Source organism: Pyxicephalus adspersus, chromosome 5, assembly GCF_032062135.1.
Source record: "Pyxicephalus adspersus chromosome 5, UCB_Pads_2.0, whole genome shotgun sequence".
In the NCBI taxonomy this organism is placed as follows: domain Eukaryota; kingdom Metazoa; phylum Chordata; class Amphibia; order Anura; family Pyxicephalidae; genus Pyxicephalus; species Pyxicephalus adspersus.
The window spans coordinates 4277218-4292313 of NC_092862.1; the positions used below are offsets into that span (position 1 = coordinate 4277218).

At 40.7% G+C, this 15096-nt stretch overlaps 1 protein-coding gene and 1 non-coding gene across 2 annotated transcripts; both read right to left on the bottom strand.

Moving 5' to 3' along the window:
- Positions 1-2787: 2787 nt before the first annotated feature.
- Positions 2788-2906, bottom strand: LOC140332217 (5S ribosomal RNA). The gene has a single exon (XR_011921067.1). It is a non-coding gene; the product is annotated as a 5S ribosomal RNA (ribosomal RNA).
- A 4262-nt stretch (positions 2907-7168) lies between these two features.
- LOC140331940 (pentraxin fusion protein-like) lies at positions 7169-10681 on the bottom strand. Its single transcript, XM_072413266.1, has 3 exons — positions 10286-10681; positions 8080-8359; positions 7169-7551 (listed from the first exon to the last, which is right to left on the bottom strand). The coding sequence occupies exons 1-3, from the start codon at positions 10356-10358 to the stop codon at positions 7392-7394; spliced, it is 513 nt and encodes a 170-aa protein (XP_072269367.1). The 5' UTR covers positions 10359-10681; the 3' UTR covers positions 7169-7391.
- Positions 10682-15096: the final 4415 nt, after the last annotated feature.

The window sequence follows — 15096 nt, forward strand, 5'->3', positions numbered from 1 at the left end:
TTTTAATATATTGTTCTAATGACAACTCAAAATGTTGGATTTCCCCTCACTTTCTGTCCAAGTGCCAATAATCCTCAGGACAAATAAAGGAAGTGTATCTTTCCAACATGGACACAGACAGCAATAAAAACTTACGGGCTTACCGTCCCTATGCTATCCAAAAAAAGTTCCCCTTTTGTACACATTTTGATACTTTTGTGCTCCCTAAGCAGTCTTCTATCCACCACTATCCCTCCATTCCCACTTGTACACTTACAGGTATTACGTGGTATGAAGGAACTTACCTGTACAGAGTGTCGCAGGTATTGAAGCTGTTCTTGCCACACTTGTGTATTTATAAGGTTGTTTGTTTTCCATTTTCCCACCTAGTGCACAAAGGGTGAAGCAACCTGAGAAGAAGTCTAGCTATAAATTCAAATCTCACCTTGCTTATTTACCTTGTGGAGGGAAAGTGTTCTATAAAAAAACTTTCCTTAGGAAAAAACTATACTATAATGTTCAGCACCATAAGCAAAGTAACAAACACGTAACTATAACCACTCATGTGACTCATGTGACACCAAAAATTCACCATATGATGTATGGATTTGCTAAGCTTTATATGCTTTTATACATTGTATTGTAGGAATTTTAAGCATATATCTATTCTCTTTTTAAAGTAACTATTTGATGTTTTTTCAATACCAGCAAAATGTATCTTCCATATATGTTATTGTACATCTCATCTGCTCGAAAAGGTATAAATTGATTGCTCTAAGCATTCTTTACTATAGTTTGATGATAGTTTACCTGTAGTAAAATATTATTACCTAACCCTCTAAGAATCATGCCAACATTGCTGGTCTTGTAGATGTCATAAGTTAGGATATTTTTGCTGTTCGTTAACAATACATCTACATATACATTATGTCTTTTTAGCCCAGATGAAGAGGGTGTGGGGAGCCTCTGAAACACGTTGGTTTTATTGGTCAACAACCTTCTGGGTGCTGATTTATAAAATTGACTGGAATCCGCCATCTAAACACTACAGGGGAAAGTCTTTGGCCCTAAGAGAAGCTGTATTAGATGGAACACTATCTATGAAGACCTAAGAACCAGAATACCAGTTAGTATACATCAAAGGCATACATAGGGATCAATACTAAATGAAGCCTTCATGAGTAAACATAAAACAGCTCTATCCAGATGTTGTAATAGAGGTCTATGACTCGACTATGTAATGGGGGTCTATAATTGGGGTCTTTCACTGGAAAACTGTGACTAAGGCCTTCATTGGAGGTCTGATACTGGGATCTGCAATGGGGACCTAATACTAAGGTCTATAAGAGGGACCTGTTGAGGCTTTGTACTGAGGTCTTTAATGGGAGTCCGTATTGAGGTCTTTAATGGGGGTCTATACTGAGGTCTGCAATGGGGTTCTGTTACTGAGGACTTTTTAATATAATTATTATTATTATTATTATTATTATTATTAATAATAATAATAATAATATTAAACAGGATTTATATAGCGCCAACATATTACGACATTAAATAGGGGTTGCAAATGACAAGCAAATACAGACGGTGACACTGGAGGAGAGGACCCTGCCTCAAAGAGCTTACAATCTAGTAGGTGGGGGAATCAACACAGAGAGAGATGCAGCGGAAGAGGAGCGGAGGGAAGGATGGATGAGTCTGGCTGCAGCATTCATAATAGATTGTAGAGGAGAGAGTCGGGTTAGTGGAGTACCAGAGAGGAGGAGGTTACAGTAGTCCAGACGAGAGATGATAAGAGCATGTACAAGAAGTTTGGTGGTCTCTGGGGACAGGTAGGGGCAGATTTTGGAGATGTTGCATAGGTGAAAGTGACCAAACCTGGAAATGTTCTGAAAATGGGGGGTAAATGAGAGGGCAGAATCAAAGGTGACACCAAGACAACGTGCCTGAGGGGAGGGCCGAATAACAGTGTTATACCAATTAGGAATATGTCAGGGGAAGATTTGGAATTTGAGGGGGAGATGATGATGAGTTCCCCTTTATCCAGGTTGAGTTTCAGGAATCGGTCAGACATCCATGATGAGATGGCTGACAGGCAGCATGGGACCTTGTCCAGGACAGACAGGGGAGGGAGACAGGTCAGGGGTGGTTAGAGGATAGGTGAGGTCCAGTGAGGGTTTCTTCAGGATAGGGAGAATTATGGCATGTTTGAAAGCGGAGGGGTATTTAACAGTAGAAAGGGAGAGGTCTTCAATGTTAATCTTCTAGTGGGGTCTGAAATGGGGGTCTGTTCCTGAGGTTTCACTGGGGATTTCCCCTCAATGTCTGTACTGGTTGTTTATCACTGAGAGGTCTGTTTCTGAGGTCAGCACGGGGTCTATTTAACTTTACCCCTTTATGCTAAGATTCAGTTCTATCAGCGCTTTCCCCTGGCCTGCCTGGGATGCGTGCTGGACAACTCAGGAGCAGGGCTGACAGCCAAAGCGGCTCCTCAGGAGAGCGCTGGCAAGCGGCGGGGCCGTCCGAGCCCAAGCAGTTGGTAGGATGGGTCTAGCTGGGGGCAGTTGTGCGTGCCCTTGCTATGGGGCTGAAATAAAGGAAAAATAAGTCCAAAACGGGTGTTTGAAGAAGGAAAAGCGCTGAAAACGTGGAGCAAAGAAAGGGAGCATGGACAGGGGAGGAGGGCGCATAAACTTGCTACGCTGAGGGGTATATTTTGAAGCTCGGTGCTTAGGAAGGCATTGAGAACATTGAGTTAAAAGTGAATGTAAAGAGCCATAGAGGAGAGAGACCCCTGGTGGCGTAAAAAGCCTACAGCACCTGGTATTCCCAGGCAGTCTCCCACCCAAGTACTAACCAGGCCCGACCCTGCTTAGCTTCCGAGATTAGACGAGATCGGGCACATTCAGGGTGGTGTGGTCGTAGGCACTCAGCAGGCTCTCCCTCAGCCCTCTTGTACTTGTCGGCCGCAGCCTGGCCCCTCCTAGCCTCCACTCTACTACACTCTGCCGCTGCTGCCACTGCTGCAAGTTCTCCTGCTGCTCACAACTTTTCACAAGCACCCACAAACACACGTCTCTATTCTCTCTCCCACCTCACCCCAGGCACCAACAAATCCTGCCTTGCTCACTCAAGAACCTCTTCCTCACTTCCTTCCTTCCTCACACACTAACACTGCCATCCTACAACACTCATTTTTGGACTACCCTTCTCCTGGCAGCTTTCACCCCTTTCGCTCACAGGCCTGGCCGCACCGGGCAACCTACAGCGTACAAGGAAAACACGCCAACAGAGACGGGACCTCCGCTCCATTGCTCGCCCCGCCTTCCAGGGCACCGCTTAGCGTTTCCGTCCAGGAACCCTGGCTGTACCCTGACCTAAAATACATACTTCCCTGCTTGCTGATCGCCCCCTCCTTTCACACACACCAGGTAGCACCTGTTGCCAGCCACTCTGCAGCTCACATTCCTTGCCTTCAGCCTGGACGCCCCAGGTGCTGCGGGGCGCAGCTTGGCGGCCTTGGGCCTGGCCGCTTAGGGCCTGCTTGAGATATGCTCTGCAAGTTCTATCATCGCTTTCCCCCGGCCGGAGATTTCATATATGTCTGGTGATCTGGGCCCCATGTAATCCCACGTCACCCAAGAGGGGCAAAACCCTTACAATTTGGTTGAAGAAATCTTGGCTAGGAGCATCTGCTATTAAGCAAAAGTCCATAGACTAATTTTACTAAATGGAATGCTGGTACATAAATCCAATGCTTAGAAGGTGACAAAATACTTGGGATGTGAATCCACGTCCAATTTAATGCATGAAATGAAAATTCCAATCAAGACAACATAAGATCTCACATGTTTGGCTTCATTCAGCTTCTCAGAGACATGGTCATCCTCGTCTTCTTGGTACTACCTACAATAAACTGATGTTGGCTTGTTTTCAGTACTGGAGCGCTGACTCTTTTCAACAATTGTTATTCATGATAAGAAAAAAACAACATAATATCAACATAATACAATAACCAAAAATACAGCTTGTATGTCCTGTTATCAAAATGCAATTAGCTGGGTTTATTAAAACTCTCCAAGGCTGTAGAAGATAGACTGTTATGGTTGGATTTGGGTGATCCCAAAAACTTTAAATAGATTTCTTAAAATCATTTGTGGGCTTAGTGGGAAAATGTTTTCAATCCTGGATAAAATCCAATCCATCAAAACCAGCACAAAAACTTATACGATATGAGATATGTTTAGATTAATACATAGAAGATGTCATCCTTGATGTTTCCATGTAGGTGGTCTAAAATTGTTTAACCAATTGGTACTTCCAACAGAAATGTCAGCCAACTGTTGACTGTAAATCCCCTGTATTGATCCCATTTACATCCACCTGCCAAGAACGTCTTCCTAGTTGCTGCAGATTTGTCGGCTGCACATCATGATGCAAATTTACACCACTTACCAAAGGTCCTCTATTTGACTTAGAACTGGCGACTATTTGAATTCAGAGAACCCATTCTAATGTTCAGTCCAGTTTGACATGATTTGAGCTTTGTGACATGTTACATGGCACCTGCTGGCAGTAGCCATCAGAAGGTGGGCACAATGCAGTCATAAAGAGATGGACATGGTCAACAATAATAATTTAAATGATGTTCAGTTGGTAGGAAACCCAAAGTGTGCCAAGAAAATATCGCCCAAACCATTATACCACCTCTACCAGTCTGAGTTGTCGACACAGAACAGGATGGATCCATGCTTATATGTCCTTTACACCAAATTCTGAACCTGACATCTGCATGTAGCAGCAGAAGTTGAGACTCATCAAACCAGACAACCTTTTACAATGTTTCCTTGTCCAGTTTTGGTGGGCCAAGGTGCCTGTCCCTAGCTGACTGAAGTCATACCCCATGTGGTCTGCTGCTATAGCCCATCTGCTTCATAGTTCAACATAGTCAGAAGTTGATGTTCTGGAAATATTCTAAGGTTCGGTTGTAGGTATTTCAGTTACTATTGTTTTTCTATTGGTTTGAACCAGTTTGGCCATTCTCCTCTGACCTCATCAACATGGCATTTTCCCATGGCATTTTCATGGCAGAGAACTGCTGCTTACTATTTATTTTCAATTTTTCTGACCCTGTAAACCCCAGAAATGTCTGTGCATGAAAATCCTAAGAGATCCACATTTTCCCAAATAGAATCAAATTCAAGCTCCTGTATTTTGCCTTCAAATCCAGGCACAGTTTCTGTCCCACTTACCTTACCGACCTGCTAAATAAATACTCCCCTAGCCGGTCTCCTCACTCCTCCAATGATGTACTAATGACTTCCTTACTCATAACCTCATCACACACACAGCTCCAAGACTTTTCTAGAGCTGCCCCGAATCTCAGGAGTGGTGTTTATCGTCCTATTGGGCTTACTCCTACTTTCTGCTCATTTAAAAGAGCCCTCAAAACCCATTTCTTCATACTTGACTACCCGTCTTCTTCTGTCTCTTAAACCCTCGCTACTCCCCCACCATTCTATATCTCCCTCCTATTGTGTGACACTTCCTCTACCTCCTAGATTGTAAGCTCTTTTGGACATGCGACCATTCTATAGATACATCAAAATTTGTAAAGATATTTTATTCATTGTTCCCTATCATATTTCGCTCTAATTGCTTCATCAGGAGGAACACTTGCTGAAGAGTCTAGATACTCCTGATTTACACGGGTTTAGAATAGCTACCGCCTCTTAAGCGATCACATAATTCATCGGCATTTCCTCAAATTCGGCTAAAGTGCAACAATTAAGTCTAACTCTCAAATTCTGGCTCCAGCTTTCCAATCTCAGATGTTCCACTTTTATGCGACACTGAGGTTCTTTGTAACACTGTGACCAAGTTACTGTGACCAAGATAAATAGCATATCAAGACAAGGTACATATGGGGTATTGCGTCTGATAAGTTATATAAAGTGTTTATTACCATTGATCTAATATGAAGATCTCATTGTAGACTCTTCAGCAAGTGTTTCTCCTAATGAAGCAATTAAAGCAAAACGCGTTGGGTTTAAATTAAATAAAATGTTAAATAAGTAAAACAAAAATAAAGCAATGAATAAAGGATCATTACAAATTTTGATGTATTTATGATGTGGTCGCATGTACATGATATTGTTTTTCATTTTTGTTAATAAAGTGTGTAATAAAAAATACATTTTAATCAGTACCATTAAGGAATGTCCGTACAGTGCTAGGCTTTACCCAGCAGCACCACCAGGCTTTGATATAGAAGTGGGCCGGATGGTCATACAACTTCTTAATGATTTCAATAGGGCGGCAGTGTGCTCTCTTCACCCCAAGCAGTGCAAGATTTATGAAAATGTACTCACTGATCCTCTCTTGTGAACAGAGAAGCACTCCACCCAGGGAATCATATATAGAACTGTCAACCCCTCCAAAGGTCTGGTAGGGCAAACAAACAAATCAAGGAGAAGTTTTGATTGAGAGTTTTTTGACCTGCTGGGGGAGATGGCAGGGGAGACACCAGGAGCCTATCATGCCCCGGATACCCATTCATTAGCCTTCCCTTAATTTTTTGAGAGATGTATATTTTACACATAAATGTGTGAGGAAGTATGCATATATATTACATTTATATTCTGATGTATAGGTTATACAGTTCAGTTGGTGATTTGCCTAATTGCCCATGACAGCAGGGTGACAGTAGATGGTTAATGTATAAGAACAGGGCCAAGGGTGGACACGAGGTACTTCTGTTCTGGGTCCGGATTAAAAAAGCTTGGCTTTGCAATTCTGGAACTTTTGGACATGGTGGAGGGGGGACTTTACTTAGTTCGGGGCCCAGAAATGTTTGATGGAGGCTTCTATATAGGAAGCTTCAGGTAGTGGAGCAGTGATGGTGCAGTATATAGACAACGGGGTCTTTTTTTGCAATTACTAATGGTGTTGAAATAAGTAAAATATCTTTATCAATGGAGTCTTTGTTGAGATTTTGGACCATGTTCACTTTAAAGAATATTGATTAATGATTGATTCTTTACATTGTTATTGAGCAACTTTGTATCTGACAATGATGTTGTTCAATATTATCCTACTTACCATGACTAACCTGAGATAAAAGTGTAAAATAAAATAATGTCATCTATGTAGTTTGTCTCAGGAATAAACAGATTTCTTTTCATAGTTTTATACTTTCATTTTTTATTATTAGTTCCAAAGTTTTATTACCTTTTAGATGCGTTTTTTCCACTATCTGTAATAGCACAATTGGTGTTTTAGTGTACGAACTGTGCAGCAGAAAATTTCTTCCTCCATTCAAATCCATGGATTTGTGATCATTTCTGAGGTTTTGTAGATATATTGCCTAATTTCATGGTTTATGATGACATTTTTATTTCTTTTAAAATGGTTTACCAGCAAACGTGAACCACAGGGTCACCATAGACCTCTACCTCACACACAGACAGATATTCATAGCGTCCCGGGATCACTATGCTTAGGTATCGACCTTCCATCCCATTACAGCAGAAGCTAGTTATAGGGCCAGAAATGTCGGTGATCGTATCGCACCTGTAGAAGAAGAACAAAGATCAGCACAATGATACATGAAATTCAGATGTGACTTTATACCGTAGTGGTCTGAGATTGGGGTTTTGAGGATCATTCATACATTTGAGAGAGATTTACAAAAGAGATCCAAAAACCATACACTGCTATATGTCTTAAGAAAGCACAGTGCATTTTGCTTGATGGCAGGCCTGTTATTCTCCCTTCTTTGATGGGCCCCAGGTTCCCCAATACAATAATATAATTAATAACCCCATAGTTAATATAGAAATCCATTCATGAAGGGTTGTCTGTTATTTTGGGTTCAGATTGTTGCTGGGAGCCTACCATATTCATGGCTTACGTCCAATGGCTCTTGTTGGCATGAGATGGGTTTTGTATTCCTGTACAAATCTGTGGCCACTCAGGTCAGATGGAAGTCAACTACAAGTCAAATGCAATTGTCTATAAAGTCTAAGTTATCTCAGACGCATTTCAAACTTATGTCCGTTAACTTTGACCCCAGAAGTGTCCCAACCTCGTGATACTCACACTGGGTTGTTATTGTTTGGAGAATCTCCAATTCGGACCTCTGCACCTTTCAGCCTTTCCAAACAGCAGTCTGACCTCCCAGAGACCACGACAACATTTACTCTGTAACTTTGTTTCATGTCCAGCCTCCACCAGGGTGCTTTGTCCTGCCTTGTGTGGCTACAGAAGCCATAATTCCAGTCTATATTTTTTGAACCATCAATGGCCAAGGAAGCGTCATTTGGATTGGAAAGATAATTTGAACTTTGCGAGGCTTCCCCATTTCTTGCGATATTGGTGGCTGAAATAGAAAAAAACAATGCATTGTTATAAAGGCGTCTTTATCCAGAACCAAGTGTGAACTGTAATCCTATCAGTATTAATAATAAATCCTAAAACATTATGGAATATAATGAGTTTTTTTTCATGTTGTTTTATGATATATTATATATCAACATGTAACATATAATATATATTATAATATATACAAAAAACTTCAATAAATATTCCTCTCTAGTGATTATTTTTATTATTGACGGGGGAGCCGTACAACTTTATTAATTGACTGGTATAGTTGTTTTTTTTTTTTAAATATATTAGTTGATTTTTTTTTTTGGTATTTATTCATATGGCGCAAGCAGTCCTATTTATTTATTGATTCATTGGTTATCGGTATAACTGCTAGTGTCGCCATTATTTGGATTTCTTTAGTAATATTGAAGCCATCATACAAATGGCTTCATCTGTTCTTTTTCATATTTGGAATCCACTTAGAAGCTGTGTGTTTTATTCAATGACGGGCTGGTTATTGGTATAATTAGTGATAGTTTTGTTAGATTCACCAGTATTGAAACCAATCATCCAAGTGGCTTCATCAATTTTTTTTCATTGTGGAATCCATTTTTACAAGCTGTAAAATGTAAAAAAAAAACATTTACACAACAAAAGGGATAAGTGAATCTGCCTTGGAGGGAATTTCGTGAATCTTGCTTCCAAACTTTGCCGTTAACTCCAAACTTTTGCCTCTTTTTGCACCTATATCCTACACCTTGATCACCTTCTCCTACTCTTACTCTCCTACTCCCAATCTTGTACCTTTCATTCACATATTGGGCCTGATTTATTAAAGTACAGTTTTTACATAATATAATTAGTTCATTTCCCCCCTTCCCCAGTCTGTGACTGGACTGTAACAGAGAAGCAGCATACTGATGAGCCTATTTTGTTCTGATTTCATGACATCACTTCTGCTGGTCTCTTCCACATTTGTTCTCCCTTATTACTATCCCTGGATCTATGTTACTGTATTCCTGTTGTTCCGTTGATCCTAGATGGTTTCAGCTTGCTTCCTTTATCCTCCTAAATTTCTTACAGGCTTCAATGACCAATGAAATACAAATATGCCCCAAAAAAGCTCAAAAACCTAACATTAAACTCTACGGATTCATTGAGATAATGGCCCCAATTTATTAAAGCTCTCCAAGGCTGGAGAGGATACATTTTAATTGGTGAAGCTGGGTGATTCGGATAACCTGGAATGGATCTGGTCCAGGGTTCAAAACATTTTCTAGCAAAAAGCACATGTAGTGAGATAGTGTAGACAGAAAAAAGGGGAAATGTCAAATGACTTTGAAGAAATCTATTCCAACTTAGCTGGATCACCCGGCTTCACTGATGAAAGTGTATCATCTCTGGCATTTGAGGCCTTTAACAAATCAAACCCAATGTCTACAAGCACCAAGCCTTGAAATCGTCAAGCTCATCCTCAAAAGCCCTTCTTAAGACAAGCGTTCAATCTTAGACCTCCTTCAGTCACATATCCACATGTGTCTCACTAAACTTGCTGACTGACTGGATTTTTTTTCACCTTATCTTGTTACACCCCTCTACCGCCCTCTAGAGTGCAAGCTTGTAAGGCCAGGGTCCTTCCCCTAGTGTGCTCATCTCTGCTTTACCTTCTCCACCGTCTTTATAATTTATTAGAATTACTAATATAATAATAATAATTTAATAATCCTCTACAATGAGGAACCAACTAACCCAAGACTGGAATGGACACAGTAATTGTTTAATTACAGTATTGCCCATTTTTTAGGTCAGCACCATTGATACATGTATTGCATATCTGTATAGAATACCTGAAAGATTCCTTTTTATTAACTAATGTCCTCAATAGGAGTAAATTCAGACCTTGGGAATATTTCATTTTTACATTTCTTATTCTTACCTCCAGGCACAGGGCTGCAGCACCATGCCAGACTCAGGGATATCAGCAAAAGCAAAGCAACCGAAGCCTTCATCCTGGATAAGTCATTTGGATACAAAGAGAAAAACTATTATTATTTGGAAATCATAAAACATCACAGAAATAAAATAAATTATGGTGAACAAGTCAATAGGTTAGTCAAAGGTTATGCAACAAAAAGCATATTGGTTTCCTCTATTTACTGTCCCCAAGCAATGTACTATGAGTCTGTGTACACACGCTCGATTATTGTCGTTGGAAATATTCTTTCACATCTTTATCGTTTCCAGCAACAAAGAACTGAAAGATGAATGAAAAAGCCATTCTGTTCTATGAAGAGAGGAGGGGGGAGAATGAGTGAGTGGCACCCTGCTCCGATCTCCTTCCTTCAATTCCATTGCAGTCTATAATCTTCTGTCGTTCATAAATCAGCCAAGAACGATGTCGGACAACCTCTGTACACATGTCAGATTCCCATCAGAGACGAGCCAACAGCTCATTTCAGCCGAGAATCATCTGAGGTGCCTACATTTCTGTCCAAATTGTCCATATTGTTAGGATTTGCTCACCCCATTTATGGGGTATTCAGGTACAACAATGAGACCAATGCAAAGTAGAGCAGTTGTGGATGAACTGAACTGCTCCCTGTGTGTTCACCAATGCTTGGCATGTTAACAAGGAATTTGGACATGGGACTACTTTTGGTCTTGATGTCCCTTCTTCAACAAATGTCCTTACCTGCCTGATCGCCTTTCAGCTACCATATTTCATTGAGCTACCCATGCACAACTCAATGTTGTTTGCCAAGAAAACCCAGAAATCCAGGCTTCCCTTGCACATGTGAGGGATGGATGGATCTTTGGCTATCTTGATTGACTTCCACCTGTGTAGGAGTTACAATATCTGGCCCAGCCAATCAACATAGCCAAAGATCATTTTCAGCAAGAGAAGGGCAACAAAGATGGTGATGCCCTGCGATGGAAAAGGAACAGGTGAGTATGACAAATTTAGCTCCAATAAAGCTCAGGACTTTAGAATCTGAATAAATCATAGTTCTGTATGCTTACACTAAAGGGATCAATACAATCAATATTTATAAAGTCAAAAATGTAATCATTTGCTCCCACATGTTCTCTAACAGAGGGTCAGGACACTATTATTCCCTGTCTGCCCTCTTTTGATACCAAATTTAGTAGAAATGAAATTCCAATACAATAAAAAAAACTCATATACACATCCCTAATATGCATGGATTTATGTGAAGGGTTATTAAGTGTTATATATTGGCTTATTACACATACCAGAATGGGAGGTGTAATTCTGGATCCATTACTGATGGTTACCTCCAAATGGATGAGCTGTTTTTTATAAAGTTCCCCCATAAATAAGTGTGTTGACGAAGCATGCAATTGCAAAGATTGACATTTTGGTATCTATACACCTAATACAGTCTCATCTCTAAACTTTACAAAAATTAGAGTTCATTTTTGGGGTTTTTCCAGTGTTTGAGGATGGATTTTTATACAATTATGTATATGTAGTGGGTGGTTCTCACTTTATAGCTTGCCAATAATACATTGAATGCCAGGCGCTCTTCCCACCTACCTACCCCATACACAGCCCGCCCACCTACCTACCCCATACAAAGCCTTCCCACCTACCTACCCTATACACAGCCTTCCCACCTACCTACCCCATACACAGCCTTCCCACCTACCTACCCTATACACAGCCTTCCCACCTACCTACCCCATACACAGCCTTCCCACCACTCCTCTTCTGCTGTTTCTCTTTGTAGTTCTCTTCATTGGCTTTCATTTCATCTTAGAATCAAATTCATCTCCTGTGCTTTGCCTTCAAATCCCTCCACAGTTCTTGTCCCACTTACCTTTCTGACCTTATTGAAAAATACCCCTCTAGCTGCTCTCGTCTCTCCTTCAATGACCTACTAATGACTTCCTCACTCATAACCTCATCACATGCACAGCCCTGTTGGTAAACATTCCTAAATGTTCTTCTCCTCATTGCACCCGTGTAAAGGTTGATCCTTCACAAGATAGGAGCATGGGACTATGGTACAACGTCTCTGGTGGTATCTTACCCAACTGACCATTGGGAAGTGCAAGTTGAACTCCCATTTAAGAAATGGTACTCGAGGAAGGGTAATTACTCCTGTGAGTTCTATGAATGTCATGCAAAGGTTGGTTGCATAAAATGAAAAACAGAAAGGGATAAAATTCTTGGAAGCCTGCTTGGAACTTGCACATTTCCTTGGTGAACAAACATCCATTACAACAGGCAAATGACACGACCCTAGCACTCCCTATTTTGCAGACCATGAAATGAATTTGCAGAAAATGACTGGTAAAAGCCAACAAGTGCGTTTTGCATAACTATCTTCCCGATATTAGCTTTTCAAAATAATAAAGGTTTGAAGAAGGTGAATAGTTAAATACATTTTTTTATAGAACCCTATTATTATTAACCTATTATTAACCTATTACCTATAGTGGATAGGCTAATTCTAAAAAAGGAACAACTAAGGAAGAAAGAGAGACATGGATCTGAAAGAGGGACAATCATCCCATATCAGGGGCAGTTGGAAATATATTGTAGGTATTCGATCAACTTGAGTAAGGCATTATGTGGTGATCCAGTGTCCCCAATGATATTTGTTACAATCAGCCTAAAATTGGTAAAGCCCCATTTTAGTACATGTTGAGCCCAGATGTCTCCTCCAGTGTTTGAGGATGGATTTTTATACAATTATGTATATGTAGTGGGTGGTTCTCACTTTATAGCTTGCCAATAATACATTGAATGCCAGGCGCTGCCCTCCTTGGATGTCAGTTGTTCTGGAGTTACTTTCTTGTGACCTGCAAAAAAACACAAAAATAGCAGAGAATGAAGTTTCCTGTCCATTACCTTTCTTCTGCACTGTTACTCTGAATGAAGTTTCCTCTTCTCTCTCATTATTTCTATCTATTACCTATTCGCTTGTCTCAGTTCTCTCTGATCTACTCTGTGCCCATTCCTCCACCCTGGCTCCCTGAAGAATCCCTCACTATACCCCTCCATAACTTTTAGCTACCGTCCTATCTTCTTCCTTCTCCCATATGTTTCCAAACTTCTTGAGGACTTTGTCTATAAAAGACTCACCAATTATCTAACTCTCTTTGACTCTGTCTAGTTTGATTTTTGAGCTGCCCATTCCACTGAAACAACCCTTACTAAAGTGGCCAATGACCTCCACAGAGCTCTCAAGGAAGGCAACTTTTCCCTGCTCATTCTCCTTGATCTTTCCTCTGACACTGTTGATGACCCCCTTCTAATACAAATCATGCGCTCCATTGGTATCTGTGACACTGCTTGTGTGTACAATATCTACGAACGATCGTGTCGTTAACTCTATGTGCAGGATCGGTGCTATACGATCGTTCATATATATCGTGCATGAACGTTCGTCGTTCGTTTTCCAACGATAATAATTGGAAGTGTGTATGTAGCTTTAGGATAGATAGATTGCTGACCCTTTCAGGGAAACATCATGCTGAAGAGCAAGTCCACCCGGACTCCCTCATTGTCCAAACAGCAATGGGAGAATTGCCTGAGCTATGCAAAAACCAGCATATCACTTCTGGAAACTGGCTCACGTGAACAATAGAGTCTGTGTCCAGACAGGAGGACAGAACCTCACCTTCTTCAGCTTTCAGCTACAAGTAGAGTTCCACTGCTTACACAGGGCATGGGTTGTGCTATGCAGCATGCTGGCAGCAGACATGGTTTGTCTACCTAGACTGAAAGTATATAGCACATTTGTCGTTCATATTGACTAATGCAAACCAGTCTTTGTTTAGTCAATATCAAATTTACATATATAACTACTAAAATCCAGTTCTGCTGCTCAGCCCACACCAACAGGAAGCCCACTTTGCTCCCTCCTCCTATCAGAATGTTCCTGTCATTGTTTGCTACAGAAAAACTTTAATTTGCTCCAAGTGCTGCTCATGCTTTTCTCACACTGAGTTTTGCTAGCGGCATGCAAAATAACATTTAATTGTCTCATTTTGTTTAATGAATACATACCGGTAGCTGTATGTGTTTATACCTGTCTGGATTTTGTCATTACATGCAGACTAATGCTATCAGATGAAATAAGTTATTCAACAAAGTAACTAAGTGACACGACTTAAATCTGAAAATTAACAGCTTTTTATTACTCTATATATTCATTTTCTATATATTCATTTTCTTGACCCTGGAAATAGGTTCAAGGAATCAGATACAAGAAAAGGAGATAAAGAATAAAATGTGCTACATTACACAAAATCCCATCTACATCAGCTGGAAGCCCTCAACTTGTACTGAAGTCGGCTCTCTAGGGATGGATATGTGCAAACTGCTGTCTGAATAGTCCATCCATCAAAAGTGATGCTTTGTTAGGATAAGTTGGTATTGTGGCATCTCATGGAGTAGCATCCACAATAAATATCCCCTCAGGGTGGCAAAATTCTCTGGGGCTGGCATCTTGCATGGCAGAGGAGAAGGAAATGGTGGGCAGACTTCTCTTTCTTTGCCACCCTTCCTGTTATATCATGTTTGTGCTACGCATATTGCACGCAGATCTTTATTGTGCATCATAATTATATATGGGGGGTGGCATCAAGGTGCAAGATATCCAAGATACGCCACTACCTCCATTAGCCTTCTTCTCATAGTGCATCCTGCTGCCATCTTTTCCAGGTAAATAATGGGCACGCAATCGGGAATGGTCAGACCAGGCCACCTTTAAT